The sequence below is a fragment of the Amia ocellicauda genome, chromosome 2 (assembly GCF_036373705.1).
Source record: "Amia ocellicauda isolate fAmiCal2 chromosome 2, fAmiCal2.hap1, whole genome shotgun sequence".
Lineage (NCBI taxonomy): Eukaryota > Metazoa > Chordata > Actinopteri > Amiiformes > Amiidae > Amia > Amia ocellicauda.
This window is the reverse complement of record NC_089851.1, coordinates 50,007,522-50,030,813: the sequence shown is the minus strand read 5'-3', so window position 1 is coordinate 50,030,813 and position 23,292 is coordinate 50,007,522. Positions and strand designations below refer to the sequence as shown.

Below are 23,292 nucleotides of genomic sequence, written 5' to 3'. Positions count from 1 at the left end.
AAAAACACAATAAAATAAAATAATAAAAAAATACTGAATGGCAGAACTGTAGGATCTCTTCCAAGCATGGAAAGATCTGTTCATTTCAGAGAGCAGGATTGGCATTACAAAAGAAGGAGCACTTTTTCTGAAATGGCAAACCTAACTGCTCCGAGACAGATTGTGTAACTTGCGCCAGAAAGTTCTTCAGCTCAGTTCTACGCAATGAGGTGAGATCCTCTGATTTTTGACAAACTCCGTACAGTGTTAGCATTTCCCCATTGCTTCTGAGGAGATGCAAACCGACAGAAGCTTACAGGGATTTCAAAAGCAACCCTGTAATTTGAATAATGCTTTAATGTTATTGCTATGGAGATGCAAAGTGGAGACAGCTGCATCTTTATATTTTTCCCTTATCTCTCTCTCTCTTCATAACTTTCTACAGTTATCAAATGGATTTACAAATTAAAAACAAAGAACCAACAGGAAATGAAAGGAGGCCTGTTTTAAAATCAACATTAAATCGAATGGGTAGTCCATTTCTGGAAATGTTTATATTCCGGTTTGATTTCAATAAAACAATCACCACAATACAGAGTAGTCTTTACCAAGTATGCACATTACTTTATGATAAGTATACACATCTAAAATCTAAAATCACACATGCAGCCTGGTCATGCTCCCCTTTAGAAAGCACCATGATACGAAAAAAATTGCATGTAAAGCATTTGACAAACTATTATTTTTCACCTTTGTAAATAAAAACAAATACAGTATAATATTTTTGTAAAGGCAGGCATTGGGTGTCAACATGTGGGAAATGAATAAAGGTGAAAGTCTTTAAAGAAGCCTGGCATATTCATATTTTTGTGAGCAGTGTAAAGAAAAAAATATGACAACAAATCAACCTATATTCAGAAGGCTTCATTAAACTGTTTAGAAAATCATTCGCTCTGACATTTGCCACTTAATACTGGATGTTATTTCTAGCTAGTACCTTTTGTCAAAAGAACAATCTTTAGTCCACAAGAGGAAAATACAATTAAAAAGTATACATTTCTTGGGTTTTTGAATTACAGCAATTTAAATTACTTAACATAAGCTCATCATATATCGTTCTTAAGCGATTGTGTTCATTACAAATAAATGGTGCCATGCTTTGGAAAAGATAATTTTATGCTAGAACAAATGCACATTTTTAGATAAATGCATTTTCTCACAAGTGTGAAGCTGTCAAACGTGGTTCATATACAATTACACAATAATTAGATTTTTAACACACTTGCTTTTCATTAAACCACAGAATAATGAAACCATATACAATTTTAGTCACCTAGCATGTGACATTAACCAATTATTTCACATTTGGAGACTGGCTGAAATCTTTAATTTAATTAAGATTACAATGATTTATTTTGAATTTCGGTTTCTAAACTGGATTAAAGATTTCAGCCAGTCTCCATGTAAACATTGGTCAAACATCACATAAGTCAATAACATTACTAAATGATCAATAAGATGTTCCCACTACAAACTGGTGGGAAGAGCTTCTGTAGTTTTTAGATATTTAGAAATATTGGCCTTACATACATTTAAAACTAAGAAAACTGGAAGTGTGATATTTTCTCTTCCTTCCTATATAGCATTTATATGATATCTTTCAGTAACCTTTGATGATATAGCCTTTCACTGTTGAATACTGGCCGCATTTACAATTCTGACAGTGAACAACTTTAATCCCCACTGAGAGGAACAATGACTGAGGCTGCAGCTACACTCACTGCCAGCTGGCACCTATTGAACCTTTTCTAATAGTTCTGCAAGCGCACCTCCATTCTCGGTTTTAATTCTAGTGCCCCTTGAAAGCAAGAAATTCCTTCACTAAGGCCTCCTGGGACATCAGCTTTGGCCACCAATCTCATTTCTCTCCTGTCTCCAGAGCCCAGAGAAACGAAAGGAGAGAGAATTATGCCTTGGCACAGTTTAATCCCCCATAAAGCACGACACTTTCCAAAGCCCGAGTCGTAGGACGTAATCCCTAAGTCTCTTACTTATAATATCAAGAGGGGCAGTGATAATTTGGACGACTGTGGCAGGAAAGAGCGGAATGAATTTCGAGTCTCAAGAAGGTGAACTCAAGATGGCTGAGATACAGAAAAGGGATTCAAGAGCTCTGCGGCATCTTTATCTGCAAATTACATCAAAGTCGAATTGCAGGCCCTGTCACGAATGTGTGCTAGGACTTCAATTTGTAGGGCAAAAATAAAATGAAATAAAAAGAAAGCAAGACAATTAGTAAACCACTGCTTCTATGCACATGAAATATGATTTCAGGGGCAGATTTCCCTGTGTACAGATGGCAATTGAAGAGATTTAGAGAAGATAAATATAGATTTTATTTTAAAGTAAGCACAAAACTGGTTCAGTCAATTTAAGGGCTTACTTCATTATGATAAAAACATGACACAAAAAATCTCCAAGCTCTGGCCTTTGGAGACGGGCACATTATGATGCTATCACAGTTCTGTCACGTTTGTCTACTTTGCATTTTTACCTTTTTCATGAAGCCGATATCTTGTCTGGAAATCTTCTCTCTCTTTATCTTCAAAGCTGACACATCTGGGATGATTCTACAATCAAAGTGACCAAATCAATTGTTGTAAAGAATCTTACAATGACATTAACATGTTGGGAAGGGATGCTAACACACATCAAATAAATGATTGTTAGTCCCAGAATTGTCATGTTATTATGTAAAATACAGATGTAAAAACTAAAATAAAAATTAATAAATGCTGGCAGTTACTAGATTGCGAAGACTTTCCCCTATATTATCAAGAATAGTACTAGTTATATATTACCTTTGCTTATAAAAAGATAATTAACATTTCTCAAATGATTCACACCTTAGGAGTCACATAACATAACATGGAATGCACATGGAGCAATTTCCAATTATCATATTTTTTACTTAATTTATTACTTTATTTTTCAGAAACCTTGGAAGTAGGCAAGCTTAGATATCTTCTCTTCTTACCTAACCCCTATGCCTGATCCTAAGGAAGTGCATGCAATATTCATGTCTTGTTTCTGTGGTATTCATATATTAATTCATTAGATGACTTTGTGTCCATTACTGTAAAGCATGACCAAATAATCAATTTACAGACAATTCATAAACGAGATGTTAATTTGCATAAGGAGTACCTGATGCCTCGGAGCTTGGCCCTGTTGTCATGGCGATCGATGAGGTTGTGCAGAATCTCCAGGACCAACTGTCTCAGCTCGCTGTCCTCCGTGAGGGAGAGCGAAAACAGGGGGTCCAGGAAGGGGGCGGGCAGGGCCGCCGAGATTGTCTTAGACTTGTAACCAGATGTCACCTGGTGAGAGAGAGAGAGAGAGAGAGAGAGAGACAACCAAGCCACCAGTCATTAAACAGTAAAATTACTGAATAGTTTTATATTAGAAAAGTGGCTGTGGGAGGCAGTAGAAGCCAAACAATAACCACAACAACAAATATCTGAGAAACTGACAGAGTATCTTTTGTGGTGCGCCCCTTCAATTTCTTGTTTTATTACAACTTTCCTTGAGGTGCAGAGAGCAGTGTTGCATCAGACATTTCAGTTCCACTACTGACACTCCTGAGGTTTCTCTGTAAATCTCGTATATATTACATTCAGAAATACGCTGGAATATTGTGTTTCAGGGTAAAGAAGTTTACCCTTACATCTTACACCATTTCCAAGATTAAGAAAGATGAACGACTGCTGGTTTCAGATTAACTCTGTAAATACAATACATATTTTCAGGTCTCAGCTATTTTTATTCCAACTATAAAGATGATATGCCTTTTATTCACATCCGTAAACAGGAATAAGCTTTTTAATTTGGACTTCAGAGGCAGTTGACTCATGCCATGTTAACAGGAGCGCCTTGTATTTTATGCAGGACTGCTTTGCGCTTGAGGCCAGCACAAATGTCAACACTGCAGAAGGATTTCTGATCTAGTGTTACACAGAAGGAAAGCAGGTGTATGTGAGGAACACTGGGACAAAGTTGCACTGACAGCCTCTTAATCGTACGTGAAAAAAACTATTCATACACATAAACCTGTAGGTTTATAAAAAGAATCATGACCTAAACAAGCTTACACTGCCAAGGTTAAAAACTATTTCTCTTAATTCTGAGAACCTAAAGTTATTAACATTGTTTGTCATTATTTGCGGATCAACCTGCATTTGCATCAGACCGCGGACCACCTGGAGGAATGGCATGGACCACACTATGAGAATCACTGGTCTAGACCAAATCAAAACTTTTACCAACCGCAAAACTGCAAATTATAAAACTGATACCCTATCGCATTTTGATTTATAAATAGTAGAAAGTGGCTTCTGACAGTAACAGAAACTAAAAAAAAAAGACAAAGAAAAGATTTGCTGTCCAACCCTAAAAGAGCAGGCATAGGGTTTAATCCTTCATACTGTGGAAAACGGACATAAACTAAAACAGTAACATTTGATAGTAAATAAAATGAGGCCATGCATGACAAACAATTTTACAAAGACTGGGGAGGAAACATTTAAACAATAAACTCTTCTTAGCAGGGAATAAAACTTCTGCTTTGTGATTAAGCAGGGTGACCTTTTGACTGTTTAGATTTATTAAGCCTCGACTGAAAGCATCTGCCAGGGGCTACATTGCTTTAAACTGTACCCTCCGACACAGTGCAGGGATCTCATCACAACCTTGCAGCTGCAGGAAGTTATAAATAGGCTAACCTTTCATTTATCTGCTACAGGGAAAGAAGGAAAAAAAAACCTTACTGAATGAATCTACATCCTTACCTCCAAGACAAAAAATAAGACAGTAATTTGCAGATAATTTTGAAATAGCACGGTCCAGGCAGGGCCCAGCAGTGTTTTTGGTACCCAGGCTTTTCCTCAAGTTGTAGATAATATCAGGCCAGTACAGTCCAAGCTGTAAAATCAGTAACATTTACACGGATGTCTGTATACGGGAGAAGTAGCTTGCCGAGAACCATAAGCCTTCAATACATTTGAGATGAGAAAAGGTTTCTAAATAAGAGGCATCTTGTATAGCCCAAGTTCCCCTTAACCTGAACCTGTAGGCTATAAGGCAATTACATACAGTACCCTGTTAAAGCCTTGCTGTGATGTCAAATACAGCATCAAATTATTCAGTTGTGAAATGTAGCTTTTCCCAAGCAAGGTACATGTTGGTTAGTTAGGGGCTTAAATTCAGTTATAAAAAAATAACAACACAAAGGGGACCTATCTAATAAGAAGCTCTGTCCCCCAGCCCTCCTGCTTGTGAAATTAAAGCACTGACTGTCTGCCTTAACTCAGTCTAATGAGTTTGGTTGCTCTGTGACACGCACAATAGTCCTCTCATCTGGGAATTGTTACGTTTCTTCCGATTCTGTGTGAATGTACGTTTTCTTTATTATTAAAAAGAATATTTAAATGCACTTGCCATAATGAGTGACCTCAACAGCATGATCTGAACACGTTTGGTTCCCAGATCCCTGAGAAAAAAAACAAAAAACAAAAAAAAAACAATGGTCAAATCTAGGGTAATATAGATCTGTTCTTGCTTCACTAGCATCGTAACTTTCTATTCTTAATATAAAGTATATTATTTAGAAAGAAAAATAACAATGAATAATAGTAAATAGAATAAGTGTAAGAGCAAACAATCAAAGCCCGGCTGGTACTTTGAACAATGAAGAAAACCACTACAAAGAAGCCTCCTCACATGCATGTAGAGCCAGTAAGACGGAACTGTCACAAGAAGAGACTTGGATATGTAAACTTTGTGCTGAACATTGCTCTATTTATTAGGGAACACCGTGCATAATTACATATCTGAGAACATGAGTGAATAATTACGTCAGGATTAAACTAAAACAAAGACAAAGAATGTGACATGCTACACCTTGGTGGGCTGGCAGGGTGCAATCTGCTAAGCACTAGCAACTGCCAGGATCAGCACATTTAGCACATTAAAGGGAACCAATACGTCTAATTTTTTTCTTTTCTTTTTGTTTTTTTTGCAATTGCATGCTCCATGTAGGAGACATTTTTCTTCTTCTTCTTTGCCTTTTGCTTTTGATTTTGGTTTAATCAAACAAAAGCCCAAAAGCTGGGGATTATTCATAACATCTTTCAGTCCTTTTATGAAAACCAAAAAAAACAGGAACCAGGGACAGCACTTTTAAAAAGGAGCAGAAAAATAAAATATACAGAGATGATTCTGCAACAAGAACAAAAAGCAGCAGAGGTGGAAGGTGTTAGAGTATCAAGCTAATTACCAATTTCACTACTGGCTTTTAAGACATGGTTGTAAAGGTTAGCCCTGGAAAAGGGAAGGCAATTGGAGAAATAATTAATGAGAGTCAAGGCAAAGATCAGGGCTTCCCAGACACAAAAGACAGGGAGGAATATTTTAATGAACATTTCAGAGATGTGTTTTTAGCTTTTCACATTGGAATAAAAATAAAATGGCATGGCCCCAAACTCAAACCCAGCATAATTACAACATGTCTCCTTTATTGTATTTTTTATCTCCTTTTTATTTGTAATGAAATTGCTTTTGAGAACCTTTTCGACCTAGATGCAAAAAAAACTAAATTGGAAATGATATGTAAAAATGCTTAATTAAATATATTGTTTTCTCATACTGTCTAAGCCTCTGTTTGCATTTGGTTTGCTGGTATTACGACACTTAAAACAAACTGCCTCCTGTCAGATTGGCTTACAGTGAACAATAATAAATAAATAAATAATAAATACATAAATATAGAATATCATGGATTGATAGATGAACCCAAGTATTCACCAGCAGGTCAGTGGCTTTTAGATTTAGCAACCACCCAACCAACAAAATGAAAAGAGACAAGTTTAACTGAAGATGCACAGAAGAGTTAGCATAGTGGTTTATTCTAACTAATTGTCCTCAGAATTGAATCCAGCCTTTTCTGGAAGGATCCCAGATAATCAGTCTGCCTTCCCTAATATAGTGTTGTTGCAGACCCCCACAACTATTTGAGGGGTCTTAAAAGAAGCCTGTGTGATATATATACCCGATCTGTGCAGTGTCCAGGGTGTGACAGGGGGCTCCGTATACAGGCACCTTCCCCATGATGAACATCATCACCTCGGCTCGCTGGTAATCGGGGAGGTTTCCACCGAAGAATCCTGGGGGTGTGGAAAAAAGAAAGATGAGAAATAGAGAGAGAGGAAAAACAAAGGTTATGGATTTCAAATTCCCCATAGCTTTCATACACAGTAACTGTGCAGGACTTGCTGCTTTCAGGACTGCAAAGCACTTCATTCTGCAAATTCTGGGACTGGATATTTATTGCCCAGAGTCCATCTGTCTTTAACCTTGACTGTCACGTTCCACAGTGTTATTCTGTGAAAAATGCAGAAGACATTGTTAAAGTAGAGGCACAACCAAGGAGCCAGTAATAATGAACTGAGAAGGCATATAGTCAGGTTACAGATGTTCTGTCAGGCAGGTGAACTGAAATGGTTCAAAAGAACATGTTCAGCAAGGATACAAGGACAGTCTGTTTCTTCAGATTGTTAACACTAGTAGTGCCACACCATTATCTATGTATTTGTTACATATACAATTATTAATGTATCATAATGACAGACAAATAACCATCCTATCTTTAAATTGCAATATGTGTTACTGAAACAAACCATTGTAACAATTTTTAATATTGGATTCATAGTATGAATGTAAAACTACCGAAAAAAATTAAGTGAGCTTCAGGAACAACATTAAATAGAAGATTGTGTTCAAATATTTTAAATATAAAACCATATATCAGCAAATGCTTTAAATCAAAATATGGAACTAATGAGGGGAAGTATTTATGTATGTAACAAAAACAACTTTCAAGCTGTTTAAATTGTAAGTTACCCTTTTGCAATTTACACATCTCTCTCTCTCATTTTTTTAGGCAGTGTACTTGCATATTGCACAGTTATATGGTTTGGATGCCACTCTTCTTCAAGGATTTTGTCTCCGATTTAATTTTCAGATAAGTTCAGGCAATACTAGATGATTCTCCCTTGCAAAATGTTCTAAGTGAGCAATAATGTTGTTTACTGTAACCATGGAAATCATGAATTTGACTGCTTCCTGTACAAATTCGTATTTTTATTTTGCATATAATGTTTTACATTACATTACAGTTTGGGGAACATAGATCTGGGTCAGTGCCGTATATTTTGTTAAGGCAAACTAAGGCAACAGAATAAATAACTCACTCCGGACAGGAGGATGGGATGGCTCTATCTCTAGCAGGTGGGTAAATGATTGACCCTTTTATCTGTACGAAGCTGTTCAAATGTATGACCCAGAATAAGTCCCTGTCTTAAATGACTAATCTCTGCCATGGGATCAAACCCCAGTTTCACTACAAACAGCATTGTAGAAATCGAGTAATACAAACACCATGCCATGACAAAAGTGTCCATGTTCTTGATTTCTGTAAGAAGTCTATAATCCGCTTCCAAAACATGGCAACACTTGCATGCTTCTATCTGTCAGTTCCACCAAACTCAGTAGATGCAGAATGAGCAATTCCTGAATAGGGGTAGTTGTTCACTTTTTGCAAAGAAAAAGTGAGTTCTGAAATGGCGAACAGCTGCACAATACAGTCATTTAACACAAATTAAATGAACATGCTTCTGGGACTGAGGTAAGATCCATACAACTATATGAATTTTGTTCATGAATACTCCAGAGGACTAATATGTATATAGTTCAATATTTAACGGGTTTGCTATATACATGAAATGTAAAAATGAAAAAGCTGGATATGCTATCAGTTTAATAAAATAAAATACAAAGTTTTAATGCAATGTCAATGCTGAGAGCATCGCTTGTGTTTAAGATTGGAGGATTAATATCTTAAAAGTATAATCTTCAGAATCTAACTTGAAAAAGTTTTATCAATTAAAGATTAACATTTGTTTATGAGAATTTATTTTACCTCTTTATCCAAAGCATACCATTTTAATCCCCCCCAAGAGATTATTCAGCACATTTGAAAAGACGGTTTTAATTGCAACTTCCAACTTTATAATGTTAAAATATTTCAGTTCTGAACGTGCTTTAGGTATAATGTTTGTGAGAGATTCAAAATAATTAAGTAAGTTACATGAAAAGTCGTCATTATAATTTAAACCTTATTTTTTTTTCATTTTCTTAGCAGACATTATCATGATACTTTGAAATTATTGGTTTGCTTTTCTCTGGAAATATTTGTGAACTTTAATTTTAATTTAATTTTACCAGACCATAAGTCTTACCTATGGTAGCCTTATGAGTTCTGCAGATCGAGATACTTTTGACTGATTGTTCTTTGTATTATTCTTCAGTAGGGAAGGTGTGACCTTTGTAACATCTCCAGCCAATTGCATAGGGGCTCTGTTACCCCACTCAGCACTCACCGATGGTCTGGATGATGGCGTTCTGCACAATCCTCTCCTCACTCTCCCTGTAGCTGGTGCTGCCACTGCTGGCGGAGTTGCGTCGGTCACCCAGCTCAAAATCTACACTCATCCTTAGGTGCTTCAGCAAGGTGTTGAACACCTCCAGGACTGTGGGACCTGTGAAGGAACACCTCACATCACTTTGTGTCTGGGTGAAATACAGTACTGTAGAGTACAATCCAGCACCAACACCGCTCTAACAACAATGGAGCCTACAATCTGATGTTTGCTTTGGCCTTTATAACTTGTAACCAAATATTACTCTTTGTATCCTTACAAAAGCATGGTTAAATTGTCCTCTTGAAACCCCTGTGAGATGCAGGGGTTCCCAATGTCTGGTGATGGAGGGTTTATTATTTTCCCCCAAATTACATGTTCAATTTGTAACAGAAAATTGTCATAAAGTGTAAAAATAAAGAAATGCTTCAGAAAAGGGGGGGTTGAAGGTTGGCTTTGGAGGGCTGCACCAAACATCCTCAAGGTCTGCACTTTGGGAACCCCTGATCTAGAGTAACTGAAACAGTAAACATGGTAACAACAACCCAAGAGGTTTCTGACTGTTTTTTTGTTTATGGGTTTTAGATAATCAATTTTATCTTCAGGAGAATCTGTATACACTCTTTACATTACAATTATTATTTAAATAAACCAAATGCATTTTGCTAACTAGCAAGCAAATCAGCGAAAAACATACAAGAACAGAACATTATTTGGAACAAAACCTGAATGGCCAATCCAGTTTTAAGCACACACTACAGAAATCAGTGTCAGATTCTGGACCCCATCGATGCTAAACCATGACAAATAAATTATGTGCTGAAATACATGACTGAAGAACCATGAAATAGCATTCCTGCTTCATTACACAGGAAATATACTGAGACAATAAAAAGCCTCAGAAAAGTTTTAAACCATAACTTAAGTCTTTTAAAATGTTACAAATGGTCCATCATATGAGATGCGAAGAAGTAATGACAAATTATAATGGTTTACATTTGCATTTATTTATTTATTACAGTATTCTACTAAAGTCAGTAAGAAAATCCCACTTGAACTCATTGTCATAAAAATAAAGTCCAAATCAAGGTACCCACACCCAAATATCCAAACCGTAGGGGGGCAATGTCAGAGGGTCGAGCTCTGGTTGCAGAGTAGCCACTGCATCTTCAGGTTTTTATTTCAACTGAGCTCCAAATTAATTAACTGGAATCTAAAACTTAAATTGGTTAATTGTGCCATTTTAATTCATTATCGACTGGTAAAACAACATGAGATAAGCACAGGTAAGAATGTAATTAAGTAACCAAGAGACTCCGTTGGAATAAAATCACAGCGGAACTCCAAGACCAGGGATGAGAATCACTGCTCGAGGGGAGTTTCTTTCCTTGCTCCCGTATAGATTATTATTTTCCACATGAACAATTTTCTTCATTTGAAACGGTTAAGACTTAAAAGAGCTGATTCGGAGACATTTGCTGGAAGGTACAGGGAAAGTAGAGTAAGAGTGCAAAAGGCCATTTAAATTTGCCCATTGATAAAGCATATTGCACTTATCTGTGTGGAACAATTTAAACACTCTTGATTCATTCTGTATATGCAGGCACTATTTTTCTATAAGTTCTTTTATTCAGGGGAGGGAAAATCAGAAAAGAAACAGGAAACAAAACTAAATAATATTTTTGTCATAAAATAATTATATTCATTATAATTTATTCAAGATGGAACACTATTTCCCCAACCATTAATACACCCAGACAGTCATGACATGGGGCAATGAAAAAACAATAAAAATATGTTGTCACTCACATTCATTATATTTTGTGTTTACAGTGCTTGTGTTCAAAACGAAATAGACAGAGACTAAACTACACAAATAAAACAGGTCCCTCTCTACAAATTCACTAATAAAGACCAACAAGACAAAACTCTGGGAGTCAGTGTCCATAAATACAATCCGTTATTGTAGACTCCTCTGTGCTTCTCGTTCTCACTTTCACTCACTCTCACATGCGCTGGCACTCCTCTCTGCCTCTCGTCAACAGGAAACCTGTCGCTTCCCGTTTTATCAAGGTGGGCGATAGCAAGTCAGGTGCTCCATCCGTTAATGTACCTCTCTTGGGGTAAGGGTACATTCTTTTGGGGTGGTCTCTACCTATATGTCAGTCTCCATATACCCATATACACACGCGCACAATCTATATCTATCTATATATCTATATAACCTTCATATAATGGGTTTCTTCATAAGCAGGAGAAGAGCATCCTTGAGGTGATTCAAATGTAACAAGTGACTTTAGGTGAGGATTAAGTTGTGAAACAGAAGTAAACTAAAAAGGTCCTTTCATGTATTCATGTCTGCATTTCAAAAGAGAAAATAAAGTTTTGACCTCTGGTATTGAGTGAGGTGAAGATGTACATGGTTGATTTCAAAACATGGAGCGCAAGTCCAGATAAGGTCATCCTTAGCAAAGGTGTCAACTAGTCTCTTATGAATAGTTCACCACTGTAAATCTTAATTAAATAATGGTCAGTTTTCCCATGGTTATACCATTGCATGTACTTTGATTTGCCCTGGTTTTCCACAGTTTGCATGATACTTTACCATTACTCCCTCTTCATGGATTACACAATTTCAATTTGGTTTCCTTCTCTTGACTGGTTTTACCAGGTTATACAGAATACTTTTATAAGGGATGACACTAAATGAAAAACACACACAACAAACAAACAAACTCACCTATAGAGCCCTTGGCTGCTATGGCGACTGTCTCCAGAAGTACCTGCACTATGCCAGCCCTGACTCTGGGCGTGTCCTTATTGTGGGTGTCCAGGTGGCCCAAGACCTGCTGAATAACATGGTGGGAGTGCTGGGCCTGTACATAAAACAAAACACAAGATCCCAATTAAGACTCACTGAGTGACAACACATTGAGAGTTGTATCCGGTGATATGGGGAGAAATATGGTGACAATTTCTTTATTTTCCAGTCGTGTGCCAGTGGAAGTTTGTTTTACGTGGCTTCTGTAATGCCATTTTTATCACTCCACCTGAAGTATGTTCTATTGATGTTATTATTATTGTTGCATGGTAACGCTAGAGCTTTGGATAGAAAAACAGGAAGACCAACTGGACAAAAATAGTACCGACATGTAACACACCTGTGGAAAATCAGCCTAGCCAATTTATAACTGCCACTTTAAGTACAGCACGACTGAAACTCAAAAAGCAAACACAGCCATAGAGTATTTAATGTATTTGTCTTCTTGGTACAAAGCTGACGTTGTTGCCCTTATGGACCTACTTACTTGCTCTTAATTAATTAATCTTAATCAGGAGAGGGAGAAAACATTGCAACATTCAAACACCACGATGAGCTCACATTGGTACAGGAGGTTAACAACGTCCTGGGTATTTAAGCAGAGCTGCATTTTATGCTCATTATAAAATTACTGGAAACTTCTATTCAATGAAACGGTTATTAAAAAAACGTATAAACTTGTGATAAAATTTAAAAAGTACAGCCAGCTCTTTACAGTTGGAAATGTACTAATGTCTATTGCTCTAGTTCTCACTCCATATTTTTAACTCAACACTTTCAGTAGGGAAAGAATCATATCTCCATTCCACTGGACACAAGGTGGACCCTCTCTCTGCAGCTAACAATTGACGTGCACTTTGTTGGCACTCTTCAGCAACCGGTATGTGTGCAGTGAACAGAGCTCTAACAAGATTATTGAGCCACCCGAAACAAATCTCTTTAAAACCTAAAGCTGCGAGTGGATAAATCGATAGCCCCTCATATTGTAGTAGTTGCTTTAATCACTTGGGAACTGGGAAGATGCTAACAAATTAATAAAACAGACTTAGAAGGGGAAGACAGCAAGACAAAAGCAAAAACAAAACAAAAAAGACATGTGGCAGATAAGGTAAAAGACATAGCTCCGCTTCCCTTTCTTGTGGATTAGAGATCTGGAGAAATTAAATAACTACAATGAGTCTAACTACAAACCCACACCATCTCTAATTTAAAACAAAGTATCTTCATTTTGAATTATTTCTAGATAGGATATGACAGACAAGGATTTTCATTCGGTTCAGTTTAGTTTAGTTTGTCTCTATAGCTCACTTGAACTCAAATGATTTTACTTTCCCTGTGGACAAAATTAAGGTGGGGACACTTCTATGACACTGTCTTGCTGCAACTAAATGAAAAGAACAGAACTAAAATGAACAGAACAATTCCGTCTTTAATATGCATGCCTGTATTTGTCTTAATACACTTTTACCTGGATACGACTCTCTTGTAATCTATACAAAATAAATCTAGGCCCTTTGTTTCAATTGCTTCACAAAGAAATAGATTACAGTGCACTCAGTCCTGCCCTGCTGTTACTACAGCCATGGCTAATGTTCTCTCTGCCTCTCTTGTCCATGTTACAGTACCCTTCCATAGTTCTTATTGCTTAAATTTAAAACCCTAGTCCTCACACACATCTCTCTTCCATCTTCCAATTTAGTCTCTGCCTATATTCCTCATCCTCTACATTTATCATAAACAAGTCAATCCTACCCCCAGGGATTCGACACTCTTCTCTTTCCCCACAGCGGTAGAAGAAGCTGCACGTGAGCATCATGTCTACACAATGTGGTGCCTCCTTAAACACATCTGATTAATTAAACCCCTATAGACCATTATAATCATCTTATACATGGATATTGTGCACTGTTATGTTTGATCACATTTTTTTGTTACCTTTTTAATACTGTATCTGGGCAGCGCATTGCATGCAAATGTTTGAAAAACTTTGGACAAAGGCGCCTGCTAGTAATGACGTTATCCTCGATAGATAAGTGTAAAAAAATCTTTTAAAAGTCTCAAACCTTAGGATGGGAGGACTCATAAATGAAGAAAAAACTAAAACTGTTAAACAAAAAGTGTATGATATAAATGTGTAGTAGTAGAAATTCTCAAACTGCACTATTTGAGTCTAAGAGCTCAGAATAATTAAGCCAATTAAGGTCAGTGTACAACTGCTTAAGGTTAATTAGACATGACTGCTTCAGGATTCACTTGTCACCTTTAACTAATATTGTCTCACACTGAAAACACCTAAAGACATCCAGCATGGTGTTGTGTGCAATTGTATCAAGTATCCCAAAGCCCTTTAAACTGCAGTGTTTGGAGTGTAAATGTTCAGGGTACATCCATCACCATTTAGAAAATGCACTACAGAATGTCTTCTCTCTCTTATCCAAGGCACCAAGAGGGATAATCCAAAGCAGTTTAGCTACCGAGACCGTCATACCTACTAATTTCTCAGTTAAAGAAATATATTTCAACACGTCTGTTGATTATTATGCTAGAAAATTAATTAAACAGTTGTAATGATGTGTCCTATTTTACAATTTGATTTGATTTTAGGCAGAAAACAATAACACTACGCTGATAAATCATTCCTTGGTTTTACTTCTCCCATTCCAGATGTCTTCTACTACTAATGTGGCGAGGAGGAACACCACTATGAAACACGGGCTGGTCGTGTCCTTTCAAGAGTCCGTAGGGGATCAGAATTAGAGGTTAATGGAGTGCGGAATATTTTGTAATAAGCAACAAAGATCGCGTGGTGGAGAAACAGTCTATTGTTGTAGTGTTGTAGGAACAGCAACTTGAAACGATGTCCTTCTGAGAGATAAAGCAAAGCAGTCAGAAATATCAGCACCGCGGTGTGATGTCCCAGCAAAGGGCAGAGATGAGATATTTTCTTCGTGAAAACATCAAACGCCCAAGACTGAACCCAGGGGTATACCTTCCTATAGTCCTCAAACACAGAACACCATGTTCCTTTGTGTCTGCAAGATAAAGACAAAGCTAATTTCCTCCTTCACTGATGTTGAAATTTGATATTTACCAGGACAACATGAAAATATTTCAGATGTTTTAATCCCTTACCAAAAAAAGAAAATCAATGTAAAATTAAAATCACAAATAACAGAAAGGGCAGCTGAACCCATGAGTGGCGTGTCTGGTTACAGTAAAAGTTTGCTATAATGTAACTATAAAGAGAACTACAGTGCATCAGGAAAGTATTCACAGCGCTTCACTTTTTCCACATTTTGTTATGTTACAGCCTTATTCCAAAATGGATTAAATTCATTATTTTCCTCAAAATTCGACAAACAATACCCCATAATGACAACGTGAAAGAAGTTCGTTTGAAATCTTTGCAAATGTATTAAACATAAAAAACAAAAAAAGCACAGTATTCACAGCCTTTGCTCAATACTTTGTTGAAGCACCTTTGGCACCAATTACAGCCTCAAGTCTTTTTGAGTATGATGCTACAAGCTTGGCACACCTATTTTTGGGCAGTTTCTCCCATTCTTCTTTGCAGGACCTCTCAAGCTCCATCAAGTTGGATGGGAAGCGTCAGTGCACAGCCATTTTCAGATATCTCCAGAGATGTTCAATCGGGTTCAAGTCTGGGCTCTGGCTGTGCCACTCAAGGACATTTCACATAGTTGTCCTGTAACCACTCCTTAGTTATCTTCACTGTGTTCTTAGGGTCGTTGTCCTGTTGGAAGATCAACCTTCGCCCCAGTCTGAGATCCAGAGCGCTCTGGAGCAGGTTTTCATCACGGATGTCTCTGTACATTGCTGCATTCATCTTTCCCTCGATCCTGACTAGTCTCCCATTTCCTGCCGCTGAAAAACATCCCCACAGCATGATGCGGCCACCACCATGCTTCACTGTAGGGATGGTATTGGCCAGGTGATGAGCGGTGCCTGGTTTCCTCCAGACATGATGCTTGCCATTCAGGCCAAAGAGTTCAATCTTTGTTTCATCAGACCAGAGAATTTTGTTTCTCATGGTCTGAGAGTCCTTCAGGTGCCTTTTGGCAAACTCCAGGCGGGTTGTCATGTGCCTTTTACTGAGGAGTGGCTTCCGTCTGGCCACTCTACCATTCAGGCCTGATTGGTGGAGTGCTGCAGAGATGGTTGTTCTTCTGGAAGGTTCTCTTCTCTCCACAGAGACATGCTGGAGCTCTGTCAGAGTGACCATCGGGTTCTTGGTCACTTCCCTGACTAAGGCCCTTCTCCGCCGATCGCTCAGTTTGGCCGGGCAGCCAGCTCTAGGAAGAGTCCTGGTGGTTCCAAAACTTCTTCCATTTACGGATGATGGAGGCCACTGTGCTCATTGGGACCTTCAATGCTGCAGAAATTGTTCTGTACCCTTCCCCAGATCTGTGCCTCGATACAATCCTGTCTCGGAGGTCTACAGACAATTCCTTGGACTTCATGGCTTGGTTTGTGCTCTGACATGCACTGTTAACTGTGGGACTTTATATAGACAGGTGTGTGCCTTTCCAAATCATGCCCAATCAACTGAATTTACCACAGGTGGACTCCAATCAAGTTGTAGAAACATCTCAAGGATGATCAGTGGAAACAGGATGCACCTGAGCTCAATTTTGAGTGTCATAGCAAAGGCTGTGAATACTTATGTACATGTGCTTCTTTTATTTTATTTTTTTTAATACATTTGCAAAGATTTCAAACAAACTTCTTTCACGTTGTCATTATGGGGTATTGTTTGTAGAATTTTGAGGAAAATAATTAATTTAATCCATTTTGGAATAAGGCGTAACATAACAAAATGTGGAAAAAGTGAAGCGCTGTGAATAGTTTCCGAATGCACTGTATATATTTTTTCAGAAACCAATTTGAGACTTTTATATCATATACTACTGAGATGTATTATTCTTATAACTATTATTTTAAATAAACTTATTGAGGTGGATTGATTGTCCATTGCATCGGAAGTTGTTTACTGAAAAACAAACCTCTTGGTTTAGACCTAGGAAGAGAGTCATTATTACCAAAAGCTTGACGTAAAAGACATTATAATCATAAAAACATCTACAGCAGCCTCTCTGAAATACAGGACAGTGCCCAGTTTTGTAAGTGGTTAAAGAATAAGTGGGTCGATATGGAAAAACTAGGCCGGCCGTGTGGTCACCTTAACTAAAGAACATCTGTTGCGGAGAACAATCTGGAATGAGGACAGGCCCTGGGGCGTGCCGGCGCCGGCTCGCTTGTGTCCTGTTCCCTAAATCATGTCAGCAGGAGCAGCCAGCTAATTCTTGAAGAATCACAGTACAACCAATTTACACAGTCTCTGGGTATTTACCACAGACAGCGTGTCCTGGTCATTCTTAGCGGCCTGTCAGATGTCTAGTTTTAAACATGCTGTGCGAATTCCTCTCCCTTTTATTCGTAACCTTATTATTTTAATAACTCTTCGAACAAAAATAAAGAGAATAGGGCAGAGGAAAATTCTATTGCTCAGTTGAAGGCAAGCATTTGCTGTATATATCCCTTATGACCCTATTAAAGCCAATACTTTCAACACTTTTGCGTTTTTAACATAATTGCAAATCGTTGGTCCTTGATGGGAGTCAAGCTGACAGAGGCAACCAAAATGTAGCCTCTTCCTTAATCACTGTACCCCAGGCACATATACATTATATCTAGAAAGGTCAGTGCTGGTCAACCCGGATGCTAGAGATGCATAGTGCTTTCTGTTTTTTGTTTTATGCAAATTGTTACCTTCTTAATTTATACATTTGTGGGTTAAATTAGTTGCAATGAATATGTGCTTAAAGGACATGTAAAATGTAGTTTGAATTACATAAAAACATACCAAGCAGTACATATTCTGATTACAGTTATATTATTCTTGTTGACAAACAGAAGAATAGTACTGATCTGCAGAAAATATACTCAATATTTCCTGACGTCATCCAGCTTTTTCAAGAAGCCAGTGACAAAAACTTCTGCAAGACACCGATCTTCCGCAGTGCAACAACTGACGTCCTGATAAACGCAGTAGTTGGCAGCATCTTGAACAAGCACAATAAGAATTGGAAAACCAAATACGCACCTACATTACACATATAATGATCTCATAAATAATTTCTGAAGGCCACTTTATGATGAACAATCAAAAAAGAAAGCAATGGATGGAACTTGCATGACTGTGATATGGACTAATAATGGGAAAATGCTGTTGATAAGGTAGATACACTTGACACTGATTAGTCTCAAAGCTGGAACATTATTTGGCGCTCAATGAATATCATTGCCTTAGGTACTAGTTTTACAACTCACAAAACAAAACCCTGAAACATACTGTTTGACTGCACAGATTTTGTCTATCTTCGCGAAAGAGGCTGCCAGGGGAGCTGGAGAGTTGGAAGGTCATCTGGTATTAAAAATACCTCTTCAGAGATAATTCATGTAATCTGTTTGGATATAAAGTCTTACAGCTGTCAATCAAACAGTATTGGCTACTACTACTAATAATAAGAATAACAACAACAATAATAATAATAATAATCTCTATGTATTAGTATGTGGCTTTTCACAATGATCAGACCTGATCATACATAGCTTAGGGATTCATTTCTGTTTATGACTATTTACTTTCCATTATACAAATTTAATTGTGCACAGCCTATACACACTTTTGTGTAGGGAGGTGGAGTTCAGTCTTGCATCCCTGACTACAATGTCACCTATCACTTGTTTCTGTAGGGGACATCATAGCTTGAGGAACACTGAATGTTGAATTATGCTTCCCCAAGACATCTGACTGACTATGCAGTTCAAAGTGCTGTATTTTGTAAAATAGTTATTAGTATGTTGGAAAGGGCTTTGACATGAACAAAAATGCTTGATTTGGACTCTTATGGCTGGTTTCACTGACCTTGATTAGCACTAGTCTAGGACTACTATACCTAAAATATCATAAGGTAATCCATTAGACTAGTGCTAATTTGGGTCAGCCCTTGAAGTTTAAAGTATGGTAAAGCATGCATGTGTATACTATTGAACTTAGTTTTATTTTAAGGTATTCAGTGACTGATGATTTAGAGAAACCTGTAGGATTGTGGTTTCCTAGGAACTGTGTTGTGTTGCCAACCACAGAGATAGACCATACACTCAGCAGACTGAAATTATAATAAAATAATATTTGAGTGCATATTGATTTCTAGGGTATCCCACAGTACCTGCTGAACTGCAGTAGTGGAAAACAACAGTGACTTATTCAGTCACTTTCCTAATATTCTATTAGACAGCACTGAGCAACAGGCTTTCATTATAATTATTATAATCATCCAAACAATAAAAATGATAGGCCGAGCGATTAAAGTCACCTGATATTGGAACAAGTTACGAGAAGCATGCTGGGCTGGGTCCAAACCCACAACAACACATACCTGTATGGAATACATGATGATCTTGAAACAGGACACTGCAAACTCATTGGGTTCCCAAAGATGATGGTTATCTAAATGCCTGCAAAAAAAGGACAAATAATCAGTTGAGGTTGGTACAGAACTTTTGATCAACAAACCTATTTAAAGCAGGCCAAATTACAGATTTTGCTTGCCACATATTTTAAAGATGTGGACTGTTTGCTAGACGAAAAGGTGATGATGACTTCTAATTTTGTCATTTTAAATAATTGTTATAAAAACTGTAATTAACAGCAAGTAAAAAAAAACAAAAAAACATGTATTGTTAATATCAATAAGATGAATTGAGTGTAGTTCTTCTGTACTGAGAAGGTAATACAATGCACCTGATTCAGAAACTCCTTATTTTAACAAATGCATAGTGGCATTGGCATTATACAGGTCTAACATAACAGTGATTAAATGGTTCTACTCATTTTAAAATAGCAACTGATCCTTAAATGCACCCTGTGAAACTGGCAGAGATTTCTTCAAGAGCATATTATAATATATAAATATAATTTTTACTTAGAGTAAGGTACACCTAACCTACAGAGTATTGAAAATTCTTCAGTCTAATACAATTAATATAATCTATAACATCATCTATAACATTATCATCATTAATAACATCTGCTAGGAATTCGTTAGATATAATTTATTTTTTATATATAGTACATTCAATATTAAAATATGAATATCAGGCAAAATAATATAGATCAAAAGGTTTTCCTTTTCCTTTTATATATCCCTAAAATACCCTTGTGAGCTATAATGGTGCAAGAAGGTAAGATTCTTTGTCGGGGAAGACCATATTGGGGTGGGAATTGAATAAATAAACACATTAATAAATAAACAAAATCAATAGATAAATGTCTGACAAAGATAGGAGGAGCCTTTCTTCCCCTAAAATGTAATGGGGGTTAGGTGGAAAATTGCCAAACCTTGCTGAGGTCACATTTTCTTAACAAACAAACTCAAGCAAAAACTAACAAAACACAAAGCACTGGGTCAGTAAATCACCATTTGATTGGATGCTCACGGTAGACTAGTCTAACCTCCTTTTGCTCAAAGCCTTTCTTCTTAGGCACAGACCATAATCCAAAACGTCTTATTACACATACTTTGTACAGAATTAGTTAATGTCCTCAGACTTCAAGCAATTCAATCTCCAAGATCCTGTGACTGTCTGAAAGCTTCCTAGGCTGCAAACAAGAAATAAGTAAACCATTTACACCTCTCTGGTCTGTTGTGGAACTATTGCAGTGCTGATGGTTTCCAGGTGTCTGGAAGATATTGTTTCTTTCATTTACTCTCTGACACATAATTTCACAAGCTTAACAGCTGTTATCAAGAAGTGCATTTTATTTCAAGTAAATATATTATTACATATTAACAATCAAGTAATTTAATTTAGAAAAAATACAATAGCTAAAAAGCTAAAACAGTCAATTCACTTAAAAGAAACTCAACAACAGCAACGTTACAGTTATCTGTATGATTTTATTTCCACCTTGATTTGATATAGTAATCAGCGCTTTGCAATATTAAATCCATACAACTTCCCCATGTTCATTATATATATATCACCAACAGAGGGATATATGAAAAACAAGAATACATTATTTTGAAAAGGAAAATCCCATAGATTGCTTTTAGAATACGTTTTTGAGCTCTGCCATTTATATAAAGCACCATTATTGCATCATTATCTCTACATATTATTAGAAAATGAAAAGCGGTTAAGTGAGGCAGGGACAGGAACTGAAAGAAATCCAGCAATTTTCAACATTTTCCCTCGATGTGTGTATGTTAATATATAAGAACATAAGAGGCTTTACAAATTAGCCAATCTAGCACACTTGGTTTCATTGTTCATATCTGATTGATCCCAGGGTTTCAGCCTTCTGGGGTTATGTCTGCATGCGTGTATGCTTATAAAAAATAGCCTGCTTCGAAGAGCTCCCCACACATTTACAATTTGTATTTTTTTTTTTATTTCTCCACCTTTAAATCTCTTTTGATGGACTGGCTTCCTAGTAGGTTTCATTAGGACCAAGCAAGGTTAGTCAATAAAGAGATTAACACTTCAGAGGAGTACCTTCACTTTAATTAGACTGGGGGAAGAGACAGGAAACAGTGCCTTTTATCCAAGTTTACCGTTGACGCAGGAAACGCAGTGCGGAGATAAAAGGGGCAATTCCATCAAACCCCGAAGCGAAGCGAAGGCATCTTGAGGTGCCACACTTTGATCAGGGTTTCGTCCTTCTTCCACAACAAGTGAAAAGTCACTCAGTTGTAAAGAGGACGTAAAAAAGTTAAGTCCCCAGGTAAACCAGGCAGACTGACTCAGGAGACAGTCGCCAGCCCTCTTTCTGTTGACATACTGCAGCGCTTGTGTGTTTAAAAGAAGAAAAGCAAATGGCAATAATAGCAGCCACAGTGGCAGGCTAACAAGAGGGATTCATTTTAGATATAATTTAGGTATTATTTACGAGACAGGCTATTCCACTTAAATACGGTAGAACCCTGGAGGGAAGATTTAGAAGTAGGGTAAGGTTTTCTGGAGCGGATTTGGAAAAGCGACGGCAAAACATCATGGTTCTGTGGAAGCCTTTGATAAATGAGCAAGTTCTCCCACTACATGAAACACTAATACAGGTCAACAGGACTGGGTAAGAGGAGCCCAGTTCCCATGCTCAACTAAGAGGTTTGCACCAGCATAAATTATGTTCACAATTGTTTAGATGGTAGTGAAATTGTGTGTGAGTGATTTTCAATCTCTAGATACTTTCTAGTTTGTGGATAAAAATCATTTCAACATATACAACCTGAAATGTGTAGCTTGGAGTACTACATGAATACTGCTAATCAGAGAAATTTAGTTTCTGGGAGCTTGTATGGAACAAAAGTCAGAATACACTACAGTCCATATTTGAAACCCCTGCTATAAAGGAGTTTAGAGAGGATTTGGAGAGCATCACTATAGGCAGCTATGATTTTCCTTATGTGTAATAGGATAAAAGGATCTGGTGTATATCAATCCAGAAGTCCATCAATAAACACAGCCATCACATCCTTGACTGCTGCAGATGCCTGAATACAGCTACTGTGTGTGTGGAAGTGCTAAAGCACATTTGGGCACTCACTTGAGCAACAAATAAAATCAATGCATACATACACATAAATACATACAGTACTGCACAAACGTTTTAGGCAGGTGTGAAAAAATGCTGTAAAGGTACACTTGCACAAAGTCAGGGATTTTGTAGGCATATAGTCAGGTGTATGATTAAACAATTATACCAAACAGATGCTAATGATCATCAATTCAATATGTAGGTTGAAACACAATCATTAACTGAAACAGAAACAGCTGTGTAGGAGGAATAAAACTAGGTGAAGAACAGGCAAATTCAGCTAACAAGGTGAGGTTGCTGAAGACAGTTTACTGTCAGAAGTCATACACCATGGCAAG

The 23,292-nt window shown here is 37.3% G+C and overlaps 1 protein-coding gene across 4 annotated transcripts in view; it reads right to left on the bottom strand.

Annotated features, from left to right (window-relative positions):
• The window catches only part of efr3a (EFR3 homolog A (S. cerevisiae)), a 124,235-nt gene that overhangs the window by 15,289 nt on the left and 85,654 nt on the right, over window positions 1-23,292 (bottom strand). For all 4 annotated transcript variants that reach the window (XM_066687498.1, XM_066687508.1, XM_066687525.1 and 1 more), the window contains exons 9-15: window positions 19,797-19,875; window positions 12,253-12,388; window positions 9,474-9,632; window positions 7,085-7,199; window positions 5,476-5,527; window positions 3,187-3,359; window positions 2,534-2,609 (exon numbers count right to left, since the gene is read on the bottom strand). In XM_066687498.1, coding sequence (XP_066543595.1) covers window positions 2,534-2,609; window positions 3,187-3,359; window positions 5,476-5,527; window positions 7,085-7,199; window positions 9,474-9,632; window positions 12,253-12,388; window positions 19,797-19,875 — 790 coding nt within the window. The remainder of the gene's footprint in view (window positions 1-2,533; window positions 2,610-3,186; window positions 3,360-5,475; window positions 5,528-7,084; window positions 7,200-9,473; window positions 9,633-12,252; window positions 12,389-19,796; window positions 19,876-23,292) is intronic.